Genomic DNA, 22498 nt, shown 5'->3' on the forward strand with positions numbered 1-22498 from the left:
CACACAGTGGGGTTCTGAAACTTACCTGTGGCATCATACAGTTAATACATTTCTGTTAGTAGTGATTGTCAGCTTTCTAATTAGGTTTTAGAAAACTGTAATATCCTTAGAATTATCTGATTGACAAAACAGTTTTTCTTTTCTTTTGTTGTTGTTCTCTCTCTCTCTCTCTCTCTCTCTCTCTCTCTCTCTTTCTTTCTTTCTTTCTTTCTTTCTTTTCTTTTTTTTTTTTTTTTTCCAGACAGGGTTTCTCTGTGTAGCCCTGACTGTCCTGGAACTCACTGTGTAGACTAGGCTAGCCTTGAACTCAGAAATCCACCTGCCTCTGCCTCTGCCTCTGCCTCTGCTTCTGCCTCTGCCTCTGCCTCTCTGTCTCTCTGCCTCTCTGCCTCTCTGCCTCTCTGCCTCTCTGCCTCTCTGCCTCTCTGCCTCTCTGCCTCTGCCTAGTGCTGGGATTAAAGGCATGTGACACCACTGCCCAGCAACAGTTTTCTTTATTTTCATGATTTTGTCCTTTTTAGTTATGAGATTTTATTTATTTAAGGACATATAGAAACTTTAATTTTTTTATACACTCTGACTTATGTGTTATGAAAATTGACTTAGATTGGCCTGTGTCTTAGTTAGGGTTTCTATTTCTGTGATAAATACTATTACTAAAAGCATGTTGTGTGTTGGGGAGGGGGAGGGGAGAGTGTGTGACTGCTCTTCCAAAGGTCCTGAGTTCAATTCCCAGTAACCACATGGTGGCTCACAACCATCTGTAATAAGATCTGATACCCTCTTCTGATGGGTCTAAAGACAGCAACAATGTATTCACATACATAAAAGCATGTTGGGGAGGAAAGGGTTTATTTCATCCTGTTAGTCTCAGGAGTTTGGAAGCAGGAGGTGAAGCAGAAGCCTTAAGGAGTGCTGCTTTGTGGCTTGCTCCCCAGGGCTTGCTCAGCCTGCTTCCTTAGATGGTCCAGGACTGGGGATGGGATCACCCACAGTAGGCTGGGCCCTCTCACATCAATTTCTAATTAAGAAAATGCCTCACAGGCTTGCTTACAGCGGTACTGGTATTTTCTCAACTGAGAAATAACTTCTCAGTAAGTACAGCCTATGGCAAGTTAGCAGAAAGGTCAACCAGTGCAGACTAAGATTGTTAGTAATATTATTTAGTCAATTAGGTTTATGATGTCATCATTTAGGACTTCAAAGAATAGGACCCACCAGTAATGAAAGTAATACTGAGGCAGGAATGGTCATGCATGCCTGTGATTCAGAGCAGACTTGGGAGGCTAAGGGAGGGCTGTGTTTGAGACTGCCTTGGTTTATATTGCAAGACTGTCTTAAAACAAAGTAATACTGGATTTGAAAACCTTTTTGGAAGATTTATTTTTACATTTTATTTATGTGTATATACCTGTGTTTACATGCACCATGTGCCTTCAGAGTCTGGGACTTCACTAGAGGCAGTTGTGAGCTGACATAGGTCCTGGGGACTAAACCCGGATCCGAGGCCAGAGTGGGACGTCCCGTAACTCTGGAGCCACCTCTCCAACCCAATACTTGTTTTAAATATGTGACTTATAGCCCTAATTATATGTCAAGGCAAGAGCTCTACAACTGTCTTACCACATAACATAAAATTAGGTAATATGGGCTTAAGTATATATTTTTTGAGTAAAAATAGTTTTTTTTTTAAATGAATTGTTATATATTAGAATTAGTTTTCAAAAAAATTATAAAGTGACATTCATGTTAAATTGTGGCAGACTTGTAAGATGTTTATGAAATTACTCTGGTAATAAGCTTTTTTTTGGAGATAATGTCTCACTATGTATTCCCAGCTGGTCTGGAACTTGTTGTGCAGATCAGGCTAGCCTGGAATTCACAGTCTCCTGAGTGCTTGGGATTAAATGCATGTACCACATCTGGCACAAAGAAAAATTTTATTGTTCTCTTAATTTTTCATAGACATAGAATAACATCTTTTTCCTTTGTATCCTCTTTTTCTTTCATAATTTTATGTTCTGGTTATAGATGTTACTATGATTCAGAAATTACTGACTTTGTTTCATGAGGAAGTATCTGATGATTTATTGAATTTTCTGATCCGTGTGTTAGAACCAAGGGAGATGAGATTTATTTGTTTAAACTCTAGAGTATGAAATCTCCATGCTGAATCAGATGTCGTGGCTTATGAAGACTGCCTCAATAGAGCTAAGGGTGACGTCTCTGAACCGCCAGCGCTCACATACTCAGCGACTGCTGCACCTCTTACTGGATGACCTGCCAGTGAAGCCATACTCAGGTGAGCACTGAGGAGGGCGGCTGACAGTCAGGGTGCCTTTAGACAAACTGCTTCTTCCCAGCTCTAGTGCATTTATCTTTAAAACAATTAAAAGTTCTCCTTTGATGTCATTTTATTTTCCTTTTAACAAATTTGCAATACAAATGTGAAGTTTGTCATACTGAACCATCATGACCCAAGCTATTTCACTGGGTATTACGTATGCAAATTAAACATAAGCTTCTTTTTAATCATTTTCTTAGTATGAGGTAGCTTGCTAGTTGTGAAATTCGAATTATCCTCTTCAGAGTTATGAGTGGGTCCAGTTGTGATGGAAAAAGGTAGATGAACATTGGGAAGTCCTCATAATTTTGCATCTTTATCCATTTACAAAAGGTTCTTTGAACCAGAAATAAAATACTATGTTTGCCATCTCCAAGTAAATGTAATTTTAAAGTGTACTTTTCCTTTTCTGATCTATTGATATTGGGTACTCCCACAGATGGTGAAGGAGGAATGGAAGATGAAAATAGATCTGTCTCTGGGTTCCTTCATTTTGACACTGCCACAAAAGGTGAGGTCCTTGGAATTGTAGTACATTATAGACATTACATTGCTTAAAATTGCAGGATAATTTACTGATATCTCTAGGTTCTGGGCCTATATAGAAGAGCTATGTAAAGGATTATTTGTTGTCAATAACTAAGGGTTTATAGAGCAGAGAAAAAATTATCTTAGTGAGTGGCCGTACCAGAAGTAAGTCAGATTTAGATTTCAGCAGGGTCGTTGGTTTTAGAGCGTGCCATGTTAATGAGCTAAGTATGGTTGGTTCTCCTCTTCAGTGCTCAAGTACAGTTTATTTACTTCTTGTTTCTAGTGCGTCGAAAAATTCTAAGTATTCTTGATTCGATTGACTTCAGTCAGGAGATTCCTGAGCCTTTGCAGCTGGATTTTTTTGACCGTGCTCAGATTGAGCAAGTCATTGCCAACTGTGAGCACAAGAATTTACAGGGGCAGACGGTCTGCAATGTCAAGGTGAGGGCTGCTCTCAAGAGCCTGCAGTAACTGAGCTGTCAGAAAAATGTAACCATACATATGTATATATATATTAACATGTTGCTGGTTTCTCTTATTAGTTTATTGGGCTGTTTTGTCTAACTGTGAGGAAATAAAACTCAGCAAACACCCTTACTGTCTTTAAAAGCTTTCCCATCAACTTCCTCTAGGAATTTTCCCACAGCTAGGACTACAGAGTAGCTTTCACTATTTTGTTCTTTACCATGTGAGTGATAACAGCCTCAGCAGAATGAGGAGGATAGTGAGGCTCCCAGCATTAAATGACTGTTCTCAGCCATGCACGACTTTCTGGAAGGAGCTGGATGGCTAATTTTTTTGTGTGCAAATTGGACCATACCATTGGTACATTGAATGCAGAGAAGATACCTGGACCTCTTCCAGTTAGGGTGGGCTATGGTAATTGCTGTGTATTATTCCACCAGCATCTGATGACACTGTTTTTCTCTTTTTCACTAATTATTTAGCTTCTTCATAGGGTTCTCGTAGCTGAAGTCAATGCTCTCCAGGGTATGGCTGCAATAGGTCAGAGGCCTCTGCTGATGGAGGTAAGCTGTGTTAGTTTGACACCTTTTAGCTATTTGTTTGTGCTATTTAATTTGCTTGCTTAAAAAGCTGTAAATGCATATGTAATTAGTAAATGACTTAAACCTTAAGCTTTCATAGAGGGCTGTTGAAATGAATCAGTACGTAAAAGCACTTGCTGCCAAGCCTGACGACTTGAGTTTGATCTTCAGTACCCACAGGATGGAAGAAAAGAAAGAACTTGTGGAAGTTCTTTGCTGATCCCTATGCATTTCCCGCATACATACATGTGTGTATGAGGGCAAACACACATGTGAGTGACAGGGCTACACACACACATACACTAAAATAAAATAAAATTTTCATGGAATGTTTTGTGGTTTTATATTTTTTAATATTTCAATTTTTAAAGTTATACAATATAATTAATAAATATAATTTGAGTGTTTTCTGAATAACTAGAAGTATTAAAAATAGGAAATTGTTTAAAACATGTATTATTTCCTGGAATGTTAACCTGTTTGAATATTTCTGACTTTAGGAAATCAGCACTATTCTTCAGTATGTTGTAGGAAGAAACAAGCTGCTGCAGTGTCTCCATGCAAAGCGGCATGCGCTAGAGTCCTGGAGGCAGCTGGTAGAGATCATACTGACAGCTTGTCCTCAGGAGCTCATTCAGGCAGAAGACCGACAGCTGATTATCCGTGACCTTTTACAAGATGTGCATGATAAGGTGGTTTAGTTCCTAATCTACTTTATTGCTAGAGACTTTTATGTATGAGTATATGGTATAGGTATATACATTTGCCTTTAAGCAAATATGCTACTCTAATTGTTTTTTCCATTTTAGATAAGAAGGAAAGTAGAATTTTTAATATGTGAAAAGTTTCCTTGAGAAAGATTTATTATGTATAGGAGGAACTACAAGCTAGAATATTTCAGAATTATCCAGGAAGCTTTGTAAATATAGACTGTCTTAGTTAGGCTTTCCACTTCTGTGCAGAGATACCATGACCAAGGCACCTCTTATAAAGGACAACATTTAGTTGGGGTGGCTGACAGGTTCTGAGGTTCAGTTCATTATCATGGAGGAATGCATGGCAGGCATGGTGCTGGAGGAGCTGAGAGTTCTACATCTTGATCCAAAGGCATCCAGAAGGAGACTGTCATGGGCAGCTAGGAGGAGGATCTCTTCCATACAGGGTGGAGCCTGAGCATAGGACCTCAAAGCACACCTTCACAGTGACACACTTCCTCCAACAAGGCCACGCCTCCTGATAGTGCCATTCCCCATGAATCAAGCTTATTCAAACCACCACATATATGTAGGCAGATCTTACCTTGAACTGCTGAATATGATCCTAGTGGTACAAAAAAATTAAGCTTTCATGGAATACCATGGATGTGTATTCCAAAGCAAAAACTGTCTGCATGGAATTCTGATAAGAATTAAGTAACAATTAAGTAATACTTGTTGAGCATTTTTCCCTTTCAAGAGTTTTTGAGATGGGGTTTCATGATGCAGCTTTGGCTCTCCCAGAATTCAGTCTATAGACCAGATGCATCTTAGGCTCACAGTGACCTGCCTGCCTTTGCCTCCCAAGAGTGCTGGAGTAAAGATGTTTACCACCACCACCCAGCTTAGTTCTTAGATTTTTTGGGTGGTATGGATGGGGTTCAACACAGGGCTTCTTTGTGTGTATCCCTGGCTGTCCTGGAATTCACTGTAGATCAGGCTAGCCTCTATCTTGAAGACATCCTCCTGCCTCTGCCTCCCAAGTGATGGGATCAAAGCCCCATTTCTTAGATTTGTAAGGTAGTTGTAAAGCTTTGTGTATATGGGACTGCTGTGTTCTGGTGGAAGCCGGTCTCACTGATTCCCCTTCGTACTCTAAGGTGTTGGATGATGAAGCTGCACAGGAGCTAATGCCAGTGGTTGCCGGCGCTGTGTTTACCCTGACCGCCCACCTAAGCCAGGCTGTGCGCACGGAACAGAAGCAGCCGCTGGTCTCTGGACCTGGAGAGGCCCATTGTGCTTTCATGCTTGATAGTTCTTTCACTTCCCCTCCTGCAGCAGAGGGCCGGCCAGTCGGCTTTGCCTCTATCGGAGACTCTTCGCTTCACATCATACTGAAGAAACTGTTAGACTTCATTTTGAAGACAGGTTTTCCCATTTACACTTTCTAAGCATTATGACTTTGTTCTGACTTTGAGTGAAAAGTTTTCACTTGATTGCATGCATGTCTTTGTCTCCTAGGTGGTGGCTTCCAGCGTGTAAGGACTCACCTGTACGGCTCTCTGCTTTATTATTTACAGATTGCCCAGAGACCAGATGAGCCAGACACATTAGAAGCTGGTAAAGTTAGATTGATTTTTACTCTTTTCTCTTTTTAAAGATGGTAACTTACAATTAGTAAGTCTTGACATAACAATTAGATTGCTGTAAAGTGGAGGACATGTTTAGTTTTTAAGAGTTACGAGATTAGTACATAGACATTGTAAGGCAATAACACTCAGGTGACATCCTAGTTTTATAGACTTGAACTGCAGTATATTGTTGGACAATGTCTCTTTTCTCCTTGTACCATAGTACATATCTACTGAGGTCTTATAAAATGGCTATTATTCTATAGTAAGACTATAACATTTAAACAATTTCTTTATTCATAGGCTTAAAAATTCTAATATTTTACTATCACAAATATTGCTTCAAAATCCTCATATGTCTACTTTGGAAGAAGATTTGTGGTAGAATTCACATGGGAAACAGTATGCAGTTTTATTTTAATAGATTTTTTTTTTTTAGAATGGTCATCTAAAATGGTCTTACTAGTATAAATGCTCACTTGTAATATATCTATTTTTTATACTATGTGAAGATTGTTTTGGATAAATTTAAGGTAGTACTTTTTCATTTAAAGGAAGGCACAGTTAGAGACATGGCTCAGTAGTTAAGAATGCTTGCTGCTCTTGCAGAGAGTGGGAGTTCAGATTCCAGTACTCACATGGTGGCTCTAAACCCATATCTTCATCTCTGGGAGATCCAAGTCTCTCATGGTCACCTGCTCACACATGTACTTAAACAAATATAAAATTGAAAAGGAAGAAATTTAGAATACTGAGCTGAGCAGGATGGCACATGTTTGAAATCCTACTCTGTAGGACTAAACATAAAATTACTTTCAAACAAAATTAGTGCTTTATTGGTTGTATTTATGGAGAATTTAGAAGACTCATATGGAACCTGCTAATTTTCTTTTTTTGAAGAAGATGTTTGTCTATATTGTATCTGATCCTTCTTAGCCAAACTATTATGTTTAAATTACCTTTATAATGAATATGGTTTTTATTGTTAGTTTTGTTTCAATTAAAACTATTTTGCCTTTATTTTTAGTAATTAGTATTTCATCTAAGCTATGTTCAGAACTTGACAGTGGCCTCATCTAATGATAGGTTTTCATTGTACTCTCCTCTTTATGAATGTTTGTATTTTAAGTGTGGTTTCTCTCATCCCATCTTGTGGTAGCTATCATTTATGCCTGGTACTTCAGAAGATAACAACAGCCAACAGTAGGGGTACTTGATGTGTGCATATATATACTTTCTTTACATGTCTGGGGTTTATGCATGTCTGTGCACAGTGTGTCTCAGGTCAGAAGAAAGCATCAAATCAAAGTGGAGTTACAAACGGTCGTGAGCTGCCATGTGGGCACTAGGACTCAACCAGGTCTTCTGCAAGAGCAGCCTGTGCTCTTAACCACTGAGCCATCTGGACAGCCCCTCTGTGCAGATATTTTTAATGTCAAGAAAAATAAAATAAATAGTGTAAAGAAGATTTTGGAGCCATTAAGCTATTTTTTTTTAAAAAAGATAATAGTAATTGGGACTATTCATTCCCAACAACACCCATATTTTTCTCTTAAAAATATTTTTCATATTCTTTTAGTCAAACTGGAAAACATTATTTAACCACTAGGTGGAGGTCTACAACACTCCTAGAATAGTGTTGTAGAAATCAAGATGACAGCTTATTTCTATGTAGATTGGATCTCTGTATATCTCGGCTAGTTGCAAACTTGGGACCTTGTGCTGTGTGATCACAAGTGTGTGTTATATGCCTGGTTCACAATGATAGTTTAGTGCTAGGCCTCTTAGTACTCTGGAGACTGAGGTAGGCAGATCTCTGTGAGTTGGAGACTAGACTTGTCTACAAAGTGAGTTCTAGGACATTCAAGTTGTCATGCACAGAAACCCTGTCAAACAAACAAAAAAGAAACCAAAATGACAAAAAAAAACAAAAAACAAAAAAAAACCACACACAAAAAAAACCAAGATGATAGTTCAGAAATTACTACCGTGTTAGAGGAAAATCATCGAGTTGCTTTGAATTAAAAACTTGTTTTATTTGATTATGAAAATTTTGTAAGGTTTACATGACTCTTACTGAAATGTATGTATACACACTATTATGTATTTAAACTACCCTTATAAGTGATACAGTTTTTAATTTCAATAAATATTTCAGTTAAAAACCCTAAAGATTAAAACTTTGATTTTTTTAAAAATTTTTTTGAGAGATTTCTGTCTGTAATGTATCTTTTCCTTCTTAGCCAAAGTTTCAAAGATGGCAATAAAATATAAGAACAAATTGATTAGCAGGATAAATACAAGTAATCAGTTCTCTTGGAGTCCATGATTAATTTTAACTTCTGAAAGAGCCATACATTGTGTTATTTGTGTACAGGTGTGATAAATGCTCTTGAAGTTCATTGTCTACACTCACTGGTTTAGTCTTTTGTGTACGTACAATAATGGATTTCTGTTGTTGTTGGATATGAGATATAATTAATTGCTAAACTGATTTTTATTGGACTTATCTGTTTTAATCCTTGTAGCTAAGAAAACTATGTGGGAACGGCTGACAGCCCCTGAAGACGTGTTTAGTAAATTACAACGAGAAAACATGGCTATCATTGAGAGTTATGGCGCTGCCCTCATGGAAGTGGTCTGTCGAGATGCTTGTGATGGTCATGAGATTGGAAGGGTAAACTCTCAGTTGTGTAGAGTTGTTACTGAATATTGTGTGTTTATGAAAGTATATACTGGATCAGCCTTTAAAATGTATGTTGCATGTAGAGAATTGTTTTTAATTACTATAGTGAGTTTACTCATCTGCTATGATATGTAGCTTTGGTTTTTGTTACTTTGTATTTTGCTTGTGTGGTATATTAACTCAGAATTTCTCCTTAAAATCACCTTTGCTAAATTTGGGGTTTGTAGGAAGAACAGCAGGGGTAGAAACAATAGAAGTCCTGCCTAGTAGATCCCTGATCTTTCCACTAGAGGGTAGTTCCTCTTTTCCTGAATGTGTTCTCCTCTGTTTGGTGTTTTATGGAGGGGATTTGCACCTTGTCTTCAGTAAAGCATTGTGGCTAACACAGCGAGGAGGAGGATCTCCATGGAAGGTCCTGTCCCACTCACACTGTTATGTCATGGTTAGGGGGACAATTCAGAAATAAGATAAGGCTGGGCTGTAGTGGCGCACGCCTGTTATCTCAGCACTCTGGGAGGCAGAGGCAGGCGGATTTCTGAGTTCGAGGCCAGCCTGGTCTACAGAGTGAGTTCCAGGACAGCCAGGGCTACACAGAGAAACCCTGTCTCGAAAAAACCAAATCCCCCCCCCCCAAAAAAAGAAATAAGATAAGATGCAAACTAGAAAGTTTTTAAAGTACTTTTGTACATAGAACAAAATCCTGGGAGAAAATAGATCAAAATGGCTTTAACTGTGTTTGTTAGATGACATATTTTTTTTAATACTTTCCTAAGATTCTTCTAAATAATACATAAATTTTAGAATTAGAAGTAATAGTTAAAAGAAAACATGGGAGCTGTAGAGTTGGCCCAGCAGTTTAGAGTGCTTACTGTTCTTGGAGTAGACAGAGGTTCAGCTCCCATCATAGACACTGGGCAGCTCACCATGTCTACAACTTTATTTCCAGGGAATGCAATACCTTTTTTGGCCTTCATGGTGCATATAATGTCATACAGGCATCCATGTGTACATTTTCAAAAAGTAATTTTCTTTTCTCTCTAACAAGTAGTGTCTGGGTTTGTCTAAAATATAAATGCTATTATTTTTAATGTAGGTTTTGCTTCAAAATTAAAGCTTGACAGTGAGAATTTTCTTTATATCAAGAAATTGAGATTCTAGGTATATACAATTTTCAACTCCTCACCAGAACAAACTAGCAAAAATCAGTGACATTTTCTGTTTTTTCTTTTCTTTTTTTTTTTTTTTTTTGCATTTGGATTTGGTTTTTTTTTTTTTTTTTTTTTTTTTTTTTTGAGACAGGGTTTCTCTGTATAGCCCTGACTGTCCTGGAACTCACTCTGTAGACCAGGGTGGCCTCGAACTCAGAAATCTGCCTGCCTCTGCCTCCCAGAGTGCTGGGATTACAGGGGTGCACCACCGCCGCCCGGCCCAGTGACATTTTATTATAAACAGTCTTGTAAGAAAAAGTTCTAAGTACTCCAAGTATAGGGCGTGGCTGTGGTTTTGGTAGCCTTGCACAGGTAAGGTCTTGACTCTGGTCCTTTCTTCTGTAGATGCTGGCCCTGGCGCTCCTCGATCGGATTGTCTCTGTGGACAAGCAGCAGCAGTGGCTCTTGTACCTTTCTAACAGTGGCTATTTGAAGGTCCTTGTGGATAGCTTGGTGGAAGATGACCGCACTCTACAGAGCCTGCTGACGCCACAGCCTCCTCTCTTAAAAGCCCTTTATACCTATGAATCCAAAATGGTAAGGTTGTACGGATGCTGGACTTTACAGGTCAGCAGGTCTCCTTTTGGTCCTGCAGCTGTGAATTGAATAATTCACAGTAATAACAATGTACAGTATTCAGTAATCAGGCACTTTGCACTGCCCCCCCCCCCAGAGTGCTCATAAAAATTTTATGAGAAAGGAGATACAGTGTGTCCTTGTAGCTAGCTCAGGATTTCCCCTCACTAGTGATTAATAAGGAATGAACCAAGAGTGTCTTGTTTCCTTATGAGGCCTGTGGACATGATTTCAACACTGATAATTTCCCTTTTGTAACTTTGTAGGCATTTCTCACAAGAGTGGCTAAGATACAGCAAGGTTCACTGGAACTCCTAAGATCAGGGGTGATTGTGAGGCTGGCCCAGTGCCAAGTCTATGATATGCGCCCAGAAATGGACTCTCATGGGTAAGTGTTCATGTGATCCAGTTTGCTTAACTCCTAGCAAAGGATTGCTAAGGGATAATGAAAATCCCAAAGATGATTTTCCCAGTGGATGGGCTGCATTGCCTGCCTGCCTTTGTCATTTACTAATCAGTAAAAGTTGCCTCAGTAGAAGAGGGTCAAAGTGGGTGGGGCCTCATTCCATTTCAGAAGAGTCGCCCAGTATGAGAAATGAGTGAGGACTGTTAGTGTTACCTTGTCAGCCTTACTATTTGTTATGAGTTCCATAGATGCTTCTCTTAATTAGAGGTCTTTTAAGATATAATAGTACGCCGGCAGTGGTGGCACACGCCTGTAATCCCAGCACTCTGGGAGGCAGAAGCAGGCGGATTTTTGAGTTCGAGGCCAGCCTGGTCAACACAGAGAAACCCTGTCTCAAAAAAACCAAATCCAAAAAAACCAAAAAAAAAAAAAAAGATATAATAGTACAATTAACCTTGTTGGCAGGTGTGGTAGTGTGACCTACTTGTAAGCCCAGCACTAGAGAGACCGAGGCAGGAGGATGTGTGTTCAAAACTAGCCTGGGTTGTATGTATAACAAAGTTGAGGAGAAGAAAAAAGAGCTAATTTTTACATATTGCCATTACTAATAGAATTTTAGAGTTATTTTGTTCTTCTGGCTTTAGGGTTTTATACATAGCTTTCTAATTTGAAAGCTTCAAATGAAATTATTTTCAAGTTTTAAGGTTTTCAGCATATGTCAATTGAGTTTCGATATGGAATATCCAATTTGGTTTTTTAAATTTAATTTTATTTGGAGTGTGCAGCTTGCAGGCACTGCAGATGTGTGTAGGTCAGAGAACAACTTTTGGGAGTTACTTTTTCCTTCCAGTGTGAGATCCAGATTGAGACTGGGTTGTCAGGTTTTCAAGAAGGAATCAGTTTACCAGCAGAACCTTCCTCTTACTGTTTCTCCTCTCAGTCTACAGGATGGCATTGTTAGGCAGGTAGCATAGCTTCCTAGCAATAAAAATACTTCAGGTGTGTTCAGTTACTATTTAAACTCCATTGCCAAAATGATATCTGAGCTTTTTAGGCTTAACACAGAACTGTGTTGCCTCATGAGAAGGGAAGGGATTGTTTTGTTACAAGTTTCAGACACGTAAGTTACTATTTTCACGCTATGTAAAGAGAGTCAAGCTAAATACTTTTGAGATCCTGGTGTAGAATTGCTGGTTTGTACAGAGCCTCTCACTTCCTTCTGCTTCTGTTCCTCTCAAAAAGTACCTATTTTCTTTTGTCTGAAAATTAAAATACAAGTGTTTACAGTTTGGCATGTAAGTGGTAATGAATTGTTAAGACCACATTTAAATACAGTGTTACTCCTCTCCCCTTGGTTATTTGAAATGAATCAAGCATGTTTGGCATGAGAGACCCACCAGTGTTTATTCCAACGCCTGTGGACCGGTACCGGCAGATTCTCCTCCCAGCTCTCCAGCTGTGCCAGGTCATCCTCACATCCAGTATGTCCCAGCACTTGCAGGCAGCAGGGCAGGTAAGAGGGATGCTTTGTTCAGAAGTCACTAATGCAGATCCAGACACTAGAGATAGAAAGCGCAAGTGAAAGCCTGTCCGTCTGCGGTTAGTGTGAAGCTGAGTGTAGAGCACAGTTCTACCCTGTGGATGGAACATTGGATCTACTTAATAGAACCCTGAAATGGAAAGCAAGAGATTCGAATTTGTTCCTCTAGAATAGCTAGCAGTTACTCTGATAATAGAATAAGCTGACATTTAAGACATTTTGGCCAGAGATTTAGAGAGGTTGCGGTAGGCCTGTCTAAGTTACCTGTCTATTGCTATGACAGACACCATGGCCAAGGTCAAGGCAACTTAAAAAAAACAAAGCATTTAATTGGGCTGACATTTTTCAGGGAGTTAGAATTCACAGTGGCAGAGCAAAGGCGTGGCAGCAGGAATAACTGAGAGCTCACATCTTGTAGGAGGCAGAGAGAGCACTGGGCATGCTGTGAGTCTTCAAACCTTCAAGCCCACCCCCAGTGACACCCCTCCTCCAACAGGGCTGCACTTCTTAGTCCTTCCCAAACAGTTCCACCCACTGGGGACCAAGGGTTCAAATTTGCAAGCTTATGGGGACCATTTGCATTTGAACCAACACACAGCTTTAGAAAATACCAGATAAGCCTGGTATACTGGCAAATACATGTAATTCCAAATCCTAGAGACCCTGAGGCTATAGGATAAGACAAAGGTCAGCCTAGTCTCTGTCTCAAAAAATAAAAGTAAAGCCCCAAAAGTTGGGCATGGCTAAGCATTCCTGTCATCCAAAGTACTCAGGAGGGAGAGAGAGCAGGACCGAGAGACCGAGGTCTGCCATGGCTGTGTGGCTGGTTCAAGACCTTTCTTGGGCCATAGAGACCCTGCTTCCAAAAATAAAGACTAGGAAAGACAGTACCATATTTACATGTGATTTTTTTTTTAACAGTATGAGATAATTTAATAGTGAATATCCTATCAAAAATGTTTTCTTTAATCATGAGAGATTATGTGTTTTCACTCTACTTTGAGTCTATAGTATTTATTCCGTTGTGATCCTCAGGAACTCTGTCTGTTTCCTATATGACATTGAGCTGCATGCAAAGCTGTGGTTGTAAAGTAGTGCCTTATTTTACTGCAGCAGCCTAAGGGACAACCCCCTCTTATACTCAGAATGGCTTTAGAGCTGAGTCTTTAAACACAGGGGTTGCCGTGGTTTCTTCTTTACTAGATCCAGTGGCCCTCCCCCACCCCACTCTGTGTGCACACACTCCTGCACCCCCACTCCCCTGCCAGTGCTGGGGGTGGAATTAGTGCCTTGGGAATGCTATACAAGCACTCTCACTTGACACATTACTATTACCAGTTTTCTGTTGCCTGTGTTAGATTCACTGGAGGAATTTCTTTAAAAGAGAATTGTTCTGAGATTTGGGCTTAGTAGAAGAGTGCTTTCTTTAGCATGGGTTTGATACCAGCACAACACCAAAAGAGAGGTAAAAAGTTTCATAGTTAGTGATTATAGAAGGTAAGTGGAGACCCGTACTACAAAATTAAATCAGCATATGTGTGCAGTGTCATTATTATGTATATTTAGTACATACATACTAGTGAAAATACTTTATAAAAATAAAGTGAGTGAAGTTCCCTAGCAGGCTGTGATGCTTGTTTGGCCTTAGCCTGTGTGCTCTCGTGGAGCTGCAAGTCCACTCAAGACGCTCCCTTATGAGAGTATCGAAGAGTCCTCCCTGGTGGTGCTCCACAGAACATCAAAGGCAGAAAGAAGTTTGGAGGGAGGAAGTTCTGTCTCTTTTGTTCTTACCATACCAGAGAGAGACTGTAACAAAAGTTTTTATGTGATTAAACTATGCCACCCAAGTCAGACATTATACCCATTGATAATGAAAATCTCTCAGTTCTTTTTAAGTAAATAGTAAAAGAAGTAACGTAGGTGTGTTCACAGAGTTTCTCAGTCACGGTGTCCTAAAGCCCAGCTCTACTATGCTCATAAGCAGACTTTGAAGTAGTTTGGCTCTGTACTGACCATGGGGTTACACTTCCGCTTTGACAGGAAAGCTCAGAAAGCTGCCGCTTCTCTTGTTCTTCATTTCATACAGTTATGTACTGAAAAGATGAATTATACACGTATAATACAAGTTTCTTCTCCCCCCATCTCTTGGACTGTTCAGGTGCTGCAGTTTCTCGTTTCACACTCTGATACCATCCAAGCCATCCTGCGCTGTCAGGATGTTAGTGCCGGCTCTCTGCAGGAATTAGCCCTGCTCACGGGGATCCTAAGTAAAGCGGCGCTTCCTGGTGAGTTGACTGTGGTGACTGCGGTTATTCTTTATGGGCTGGCACAGGCTCAGGAAAGGGAGCTTTTTATTACTTCACAGGTAGCATGTGAAGTTGGTGCTGGTGACAGTCATCTGCCTTTATTTAAATAATAAGTTTTTATTAATAATGAACTGTATAGTCAAAGAATTAAAACTCAAGGAGATGATTAACAAACCCGAGACTCTCCTTAGCTATATTTGGCAGCTCCCTTTCACACACTGCGCTGTATGTGCAGAGTCGCAGCATGTGGAGGTGACACGTGGGAACATTGCCTTTCTATACGCTTCTCCAGTTTAATAAATTAGAAGCTTACTGAAGAAAACGTAAGGGGAATTATTGGACTCTAGAAATACTCCAAGAATATAAAGAAATACTAATTCTTCAAAGGATACCATGATTAAGAGAAATGCTTAGGAAATAATGAACCCTTTTTTCCATCAGTTTAATTTTTATACTGTGTGTAAATTCTAAAGTCAGTGCCTAGATGTGAGACCTAAAGCAGCAAGTCCTTTTGTAATTCCTGCTCCACCTGCAAGTCATCTTCCTGTTCAGACTTCAGGTCTTCCTCCCTGGCCCTCATAAATTGTCCTTTGTTTATCTTTTGGCATTTTAAATTTGCACTGCAAGCCTCTTCTCTAAGGGAAAGTGTGTTTTCACTGGGTTCCCTCTTGTTTAAGGTTGCTTTGGCTGCCACTGATCTTAAACGGCAGCACAGCCTCCTGACTTCCTTCCCCTCAGCCCATGCAGTGTCAGAGATAATGCATGGTCATGTGCCAGGCACTGTCCCCCTGCCCCAGCATCAAGAGGTCCAGCTGTTAGAGGCGAGGGTATGAGCATAGAATGGCCACAGAGGCCCAGGCAATGTGGCTTGAGACCCTGTTGTAGCCTTACCTACACTACCTTCTTGTATGAGGCAGCCCTGGTCCACTGTCTCCTGCATCCTTGCAGGTGTTTCTGTACCCGAGGCCTCTGGTTGGACATTGATAAAGGTTGGGTGCAATTTCTATTGGAGAACTTGGACCCTTGTTGCTTCCAAGGAGACTTGGGGGGTCGTCTCAGCCTGTGAAATGTCAAGATTTCCAAATTAGTCCAGGCCCCATAGAATGACTAAAACATCCCACCCTTCTTGCCTCTCCCGCGTCACACAGTGCAGTGCAGGGCTTCCCCTAGTTCCCAAGCCTTAACTCCTCAGGGTGGTTCTCATGGAATGGTATGCAAGGGTCCTGTGAGTGTATCCTCTTTCCTCATGCTGCTTCTGGGGTGTAGATGAGTTGAGAACTTAGTCATGGTACTTAGCCTTGCAGCTTCCTGCCTCTGTCATCTCTGCCCCTCACTACTTACGGTATAAGTTAATTCTTCCTCCTCTTTGTCTCCTCCTCCTCCTCTTTGTTAGGGGGAGAAGGATTAAAGTTCATTCGTTTTATGAGTCTAAGCTGTCAGTACTTATTATGAAGTACTTGATTTCTGATTTTAGAAAGTTTTAAACTTTTATGGTTATAAGTAAAAGTTTTTTCTTAAACTTTTTAGGGTTTATCATTAGTTCACACATATATATAATATATGTATATATATATATATATATATATATATATACATACATGTATATATACATATACATATATATACATATACATATATATGATATATATGAATGTTTTGCCTGCATGGATATCTGTGTACCCCTTGCATGCCTGGTGCCCAAAGAGGCCAGATGAAGGAGTTAGATTCCCCAGGACTAGAGTTTCAGGTGACTGTAAGCCATGTGAGTTTCAAGATATGAACCCTGATTCTCTGGAAGAACAGCCAGTGTTTTTAACCGCTAAGCCATTTCTCTCGTCCCCTTCTTAAGCTTTGAAACAATCCCGTTGAAAGTGCTTACCTAGCTTTTAGGTTGTGTGTGAATACCCTTGAGCTAGTGTTGATACTTAACAGTCTTTAGAAGATCTTGTTTCTCAAAACTTTCATGGCAAGAGTCTGCTCGAGCATGTGAAGAATGGGAAATGCCAGAGCATTCTCTCGTTTGTGTGTTTTCGTTTTAGCAAGACATGATGTTTATACATGCTGTACATTTTACAGGTATGCTAAATGAGCTTGATGTAGATGTAAACGAAGGATCCTTAATGGAGCTCCAGGGACACCTTACAAGGTTTCAGGTAACGACTTGTTTCCTAAGTAGCAGTTCTAAGGGGCCACCTTGGACTAGAGCAGGTCTCCAATGGCCCGGGAACCTGTGGTTGCCACTCCTTGATTTTCCCAGGATCACCTCTGACCTCACATTGCAGTTGAAGATTTAATGTCTATTCCTGCCCTTCTGCCACAGTATTTCCAACACAGGTGTATCAATGTTTAGCGTTTATTATTCTATGTAAATGTTATTAATGAGGAAGCCATAAACAGTTGTTCATTTTACTTCTGTTCATTTGTTTTTTGAGAAGACTATTTCTGTGCACCCCTTGTGAACCTGGACCTCTGTTTAGACTAGGCTGGCCTTGAACTTGCAGCCCTCTTCAGACCTCTGCCTCTGAACTATAGGCATGCCCCGCCCTGCTGCTGGTGCTCTTCACACACATTTGTTGTCCTTATGCGGACAGCTGTCCGTGCCCAGCCCCTTACCCTGCTCTCTCTCGGGGGTTTGAGGCAGGGTCTCATGTATGTGGCCAGCCTGGCCTTGAACTCTTCACTTCCTGCCTTTGCATAGTAAGTGCTTTGCTTTTTCTAAAATTGGTTTTTAGATATTATTGTTAGTTTATCCTTACATTTTTCATGTGTATAATCTTCTTTTAGTATTTTTTTTAACATATTAATTTATAAATTAGGTATTTTATCAAAAGCTTCCAAAGAATCTACTGACCTTCCCCTAAACATTGTGCCATCCTAGCTTTAAATAATTAGATATAAGAACCTACATTCTATTATTTTAATACAATAATTATCTTTTAAAAAAAAGATTTATTTATTATTATATCTAAGTACACTAGCTCTCTTCAGGCACACCAGAAGAGGGTGTCAGATCCCATTACAGATGATTGTGAGCCACCATGTGGTTGCTGGGATTTGAACTCGGGACCTTCGGAAGAGCAGTTGGTGCTCTTACCCACTAAGCCATCCCTCCAGGCCCCCCTCTCCCCCTTTTTTTACAATAATTTTCTTAACTTGTTACCTTTTTATAAACTATTTTTTCACATTTTCAAAAAAATGTCAGGTCTCGATAGAGGAGTGCTTTCCAGGCGTGTGCAGGGCACTAGGTTTGAAGTTCTTGCTTGTCCTAGCCAATGAAGAAGAGCGTTGACCCTTATCTGGTTTTGTTAGGTTCAAGTACGAGTACATGGTAATTTTTGACATTATATTATTAAATAACTTTCCAGAAGGACTTAAATTCACTACCAAAACCCACCTAAATTTTCCTCATGTTCTTTTTTCATCAAAAGGGAGGAAAAAAACCATTTAAGTGCCTTCTGGGAATATTGGAACGTGTCTATTTTATCTGTAAAAGCAGCAAACCTTGGGGAAAGTACTTAGATTTCAGGGTAGCAATATTTATATTAATTATATTGTGTACACATGGAGGTCAGAGAATAACTTATGGGAGTCTGTTGTCTCCTACATAGAGGCCCCAGGGGCCAAATCCACATTGTCAGGCTTGGCCCTTTGCCCGCTGAGGAGCCACTCATGGGCCCAACATCTGCGTGTTGTCTGCCAGGGCTGCCTTTCAGGGAGTCCCAGGAAACAGGAGTCACAGTCTTTGAGTTTGAGTCCTGGGAGACAGAGCAGGATTTGTTACTGAATATCTTGTAGTTGCCTCTTCTTTTTAAATTTTTCATTTATTTATTACCTTGTATTTTGTTTTATAACTTCCATAAAGAATTATTTAATATTTTTATATACAATATAAATTTTCTTCACGCATATTTATTTAGGTTATATTAGGAATTCTCTGTGGAAAAAATTTAATATTTTCCTTCTTTGCAAAATGGTGAATTTTAGTAAGCTTACCTTAGTTGTCTCAGCAGGAAGTAAGATATCAGGTGCTTTCAAGAATAATTCCACTCCCTACTGAATTTTCCTCTTCCTCTCTTCCTCAAGAAAAGTGAAGTCACTAATGCTGAACCCCTTCAGTGTGAAGTGAACAGCCTGTCTTTTTTTCTCCTTAGCGCCAGTGCTTAGGCCTACTAGGTCGCTTCGGTGGCTCTGACAGACTGCGGCAGTTTAAATTTCAAGATAATGTGGAGGGAGACAGGGTGAGCAAGAAAGATGAGATTGAGCTGGCCATGCAGCAGGTAAGAAGGGGGAAGAAATGTGGACCTGGAGTTTTTATGGTTTTAGAAAGCTTGACAAAAATAACGGTTGTGTGTAATTTCACAAACTGACTTAGGCCTTGTTCTCTTGCAGTCTAGACTTTTGTGACTTTGGGAATGTTTAGCCTAACTTTTTAGTTACTCCTTTTCTTCCATTATAGATTTGTGCCAATGTAATGGAATATTGCCAGGCATTCATGCAGCAGAACTCCTCTAACCTCCAGAATGCTGTGTGTCTCTTCACCCCAAGCCTTTCCGAGACGGTTAACAGAGATGGAGCCCGGCAAGGTGAGCGGGGTTTGTTTGCTTCCTGAATCTGAGGCACAGCATTGTTAGGGTAAGGTGCAGCAAGCGTGTGAGGGAAGCGTAGCGGTAGGGAAAGCCTTAGAGTTCTGAGGCTAAGGCTTCATGTGGGGAGCATAGTGTACGTAGCACCAGAGACCCCCAAAGAGCTTAGCTAGGATCGGAGAGTAAGCCGGCTGGGTGAAAGTGTGAACACACAGCACGTTAGCCTTGTATGCCGGATCACTCCGTTCATGCTGTACTCGGAGTCCAAAGTGGGTTGTGTATCACAACCCCGAATTTCTGTCACAGGACAGTAAGCTTTTCGGTGCTAGGTAGGCTGACTCACCCTCTGGTTTCTTCAAAAGATGGTATGCTTCCATACCATTAGGATTGTGGGGTGGTTCAGGTTGCTGTCCTGAGTTGTTTAGTCGTAATGAAATATGGTGATTTCCAAGGAGTTATTCCTGTTTGCTGCAGGGAAGGAGAATCCTAATCTTTGTGTGCCCATACCAACATGAAGGAAAAGTTCTCTTTCTGGCCCTAGTAGCTTAATTAGTTTGGGTATAGAATGATTACGAATCCTGTCCAGAGACCCCTTTTAATTGAAAATCATCTGCCAGTAACTTTGTCATTTCTGTTCTTTTCGACAGTGTTTCCCTGTGTAGCACAGGCTATTCCTAACTCACTGTTACTTTGCAGCCTCACTGGAAGGTGGCCAAGTGAAAGGCAGGTGTCTTTGTTTGCTCCCAGAGGAAGTTGTCATAGTGAGACAGTAAAATTAAATCCAGTTAAGTTTTCAAATATCTCTTTGGGAGAATGACTTTCAGCTGTCAGTTCAGCAACCAGAACAATGCAGATTAGAAGTAAGCACGTTACTGGAACCCATGACTAAAATGAGAATTGTTTCACTTTGGATTAAGAACTAACAGTGTATATGGTTTGTGGGAGTGGAGAGGTGGCTCAGCAGATAAAACACTTACTGTTCTTGAAGAGGACCCAGCTTAAGTGCATACCACCAACATGGTGGCTCACACCATCAACACGCACGCACGCACACTGGTGCAAATACAGCCATGTGGGCAAAATATTCATACATAGAAATCTTTAAACAGTTTATATGGGTGGGTGTGTGGTTTTCATGAAGCTTAGATCCTTACCTAGTAAAAGGTGCTTACTAGCCATACTTCTTAACTCAAAGAGTCCAGCAGCTGTGTGTACATACATGAGAACTACAGCAACACTTTAGCCACTTGTTCATTGAACAGAGGTGTTTATAGGTTGACTCTTTTTTTCTTCCTTAACTTATTTATTTATTCACTTTACATCCTGATCACAGCCCCTTCCCACCTCTCTCTCAGTCTTATCCTTATTCCCCCTCTACTTCTCAAGGGGAGGTTCTGCCATGGGTACCCACCCACCCCTGGCACATCAAGTCGCAGCAAGACTAGGGGCATCCTCTCCCACTGAGGCCTAACAAAGCAGTAGAGGAGGGAAAAGGGATCCAAAGGCTGGAAGCAGACTCAGAGACAGCCCTCGCTCTAATTGTTAGGGACGCACATGAAGACCAAGCTGCACCTCTGCTACATCCGTGTGGGGGCCTAGGTCCAGCCCGTGCTCTATAGCCGGCGGGTCAGTCTCTGGGAGCCCCCATGGACTTGAGATTGATTTTTATCTCATGCACAGGATGTTTTGCCTGTCTGCATGTCTGCAGTGCCTTTGGAGGCCAGGAGCGGGCATCAGATCTTCTGGAACTGGAGTTACAGAAGGCAGTTGTTAGCCACTAAGCCATCTCTCCAGCTTCAACATTGGTGTCTAAGTGTTATCTTGGGTTGTTATTAATCATAGTCTACATGATCTGAGTTACAGAGCATCTTCAGTTTTTATAGATGGCTTAAAATTCATAAAAGGTTGTTTTCCCAGGGTGAGGCTTATCCATTGTACTCTACATATGCTGACCCCTGTCGTTTCCCAAATGTATGAAACTCAACTGTGTAATGTGTGGTAGTAGAGGACTTCATGTTCTCCCCTTGTAAAACAAATGAAATCCATGGAGAATGCATTCAAATACAGCACTGTTTTCTCTTACCTATTAGATACCCAGGTTCCAGTTGTCCCATATTGGCGCCTGCCTGGCCTGGGCATTATTATCTACCTGCTGAAGCAGAGTGCCAGTGATTTCTTTAGCTATTATGACAGTCACCGTCGCAGTGTCAGCAAGCTGCAGAATGTAGAACAACTTCCCCCAGATGAGATAAAAGAGGTATGAGCTTTAGAATGAACTGTGGGGCTTGCACGGGCCGGGAGCAGCACGGCATACTTACTCAGGCTGCTGAGGGGTCTGCAGTGAGTTTCCTTTGCCATGTAACCTTGGGAGCGCAGACATCTTGGCTCAGAAACAGCCCAGTAGCTCTTTTCAAGAAAATAGGAGTGGCTGTCCTGATAGGGAGCTCCCACGGATCTCTTCAAAAGCTGTAGAGACACGGGGCTTGCTGTTGCAGATGTTTTTGCAGTCGGACTTGAGAAACTGTCTCTGAGTCTTTGGCATCTTCATGCCTTGTGACATTTCAGATGGGGTGGCATATCAGTCTTGATCACTTCATTCTGACACATAGCCACCATCCTACTTTCTCTAGAGATTCCTGGCACATTCATGCCAGCTTTTTCACCTACTCTTGGGAAGGGGTTTTGTTTTTATCTAGTAGGACCCCATGGGCTGGTGGGCCACTAGGAAATTGGAAGTGTCTGTTGAACAGACTTGCAAAGGCAAACATGTCAAAGTAAACAGTCATGTGGACATAGGCTGCTTCGTTGGCTCTCATGTTTTTGACTAAAACTCTTGTGCAGGAGGCAGAATAATACATTTGAGTGTTTTCATAGTTCTTACTGTAATGACCTGCTCATAGTAGATCATTTTAAGTTGTTACAGTTTAAACTTTTTTCTTTTCCTTA

The 22498-nt window shown here is 40.7% G+C and overlaps 1 protein-coding gene across 6 annotated transcripts in view; it reads left to right on the forward strand.

Annotated features, from left to right (window-relative positions):
- The window catches only part of Nup205 (nucleoporin 205), a 66326-nt gene that overhangs the window by 39791 nt on the left and 4037 nt on the right, over window positions 1-22498 (forward strand). For all 6 annotated transcript variants that reach the window (XM_052173441.1, XM_052173442.1, XM_052173443.1 and 3 more), the window contains exons 24-39: window positions 2153-2302; window positions 2784-2855; window positions 3159-3316; window positions 3823-3903; window positions 4422-4613; window positions 5777-6044; window positions 6138-6236; window positions 8776-8924; window positions 10487-10678; window positions 10984-11105; window positions 12498-12636; window positions 14822-14948; window positions 17046-17122; window positions 19121-19246; window positions 19426-19552; window positions 21643-21809. In XM_052173441.1, coding sequence (XP_052029401.1) covers window positions 2153-2302; window positions 2784-2855; window positions 3159-3316; window positions 3823-3903; window positions 4422-4613; window positions 5777-6044; window positions 6138-6236; window positions 8776-8924; window positions 10487-10678; window positions 10984-11105; window positions 12498-12636; window positions 14822-14948; window positions 17046-17122; window positions 19121-19246; window positions 19426-19552; window positions 21643-21809 — 2246 coding nt within the window. The remainder of the gene's footprint in view (window positions 1-2152; window positions 2303-2783; window positions 2856-3158; window positions 3317-3822; window positions 3904-4421; window positions 4614-5776; window positions 6045-6137; window positions 6237-8775; window positions 8925-10486; window positions 10679-10983; window positions 11106-12497; window positions 12637-14821; window positions 14949-17045; window positions 17123-19120; window positions 19247-19425; window positions 19553-21642; window positions 21810-22498) is intronic.

The sequence above is a fragment of the Apodemus sylvaticus genome, chromosome 2 (genome assembly GCF_947179515.1).
Source record: "Apodemus sylvaticus chromosome 2, mApoSyl1.1, whole genome shotgun sequence".
In the NCBI taxonomy this organism is placed as follows: domain Eukaryota; kingdom Metazoa; phylum Chordata; class Mammalia; order Rodentia; family Muridae; genus Apodemus; species Apodemus sylvaticus.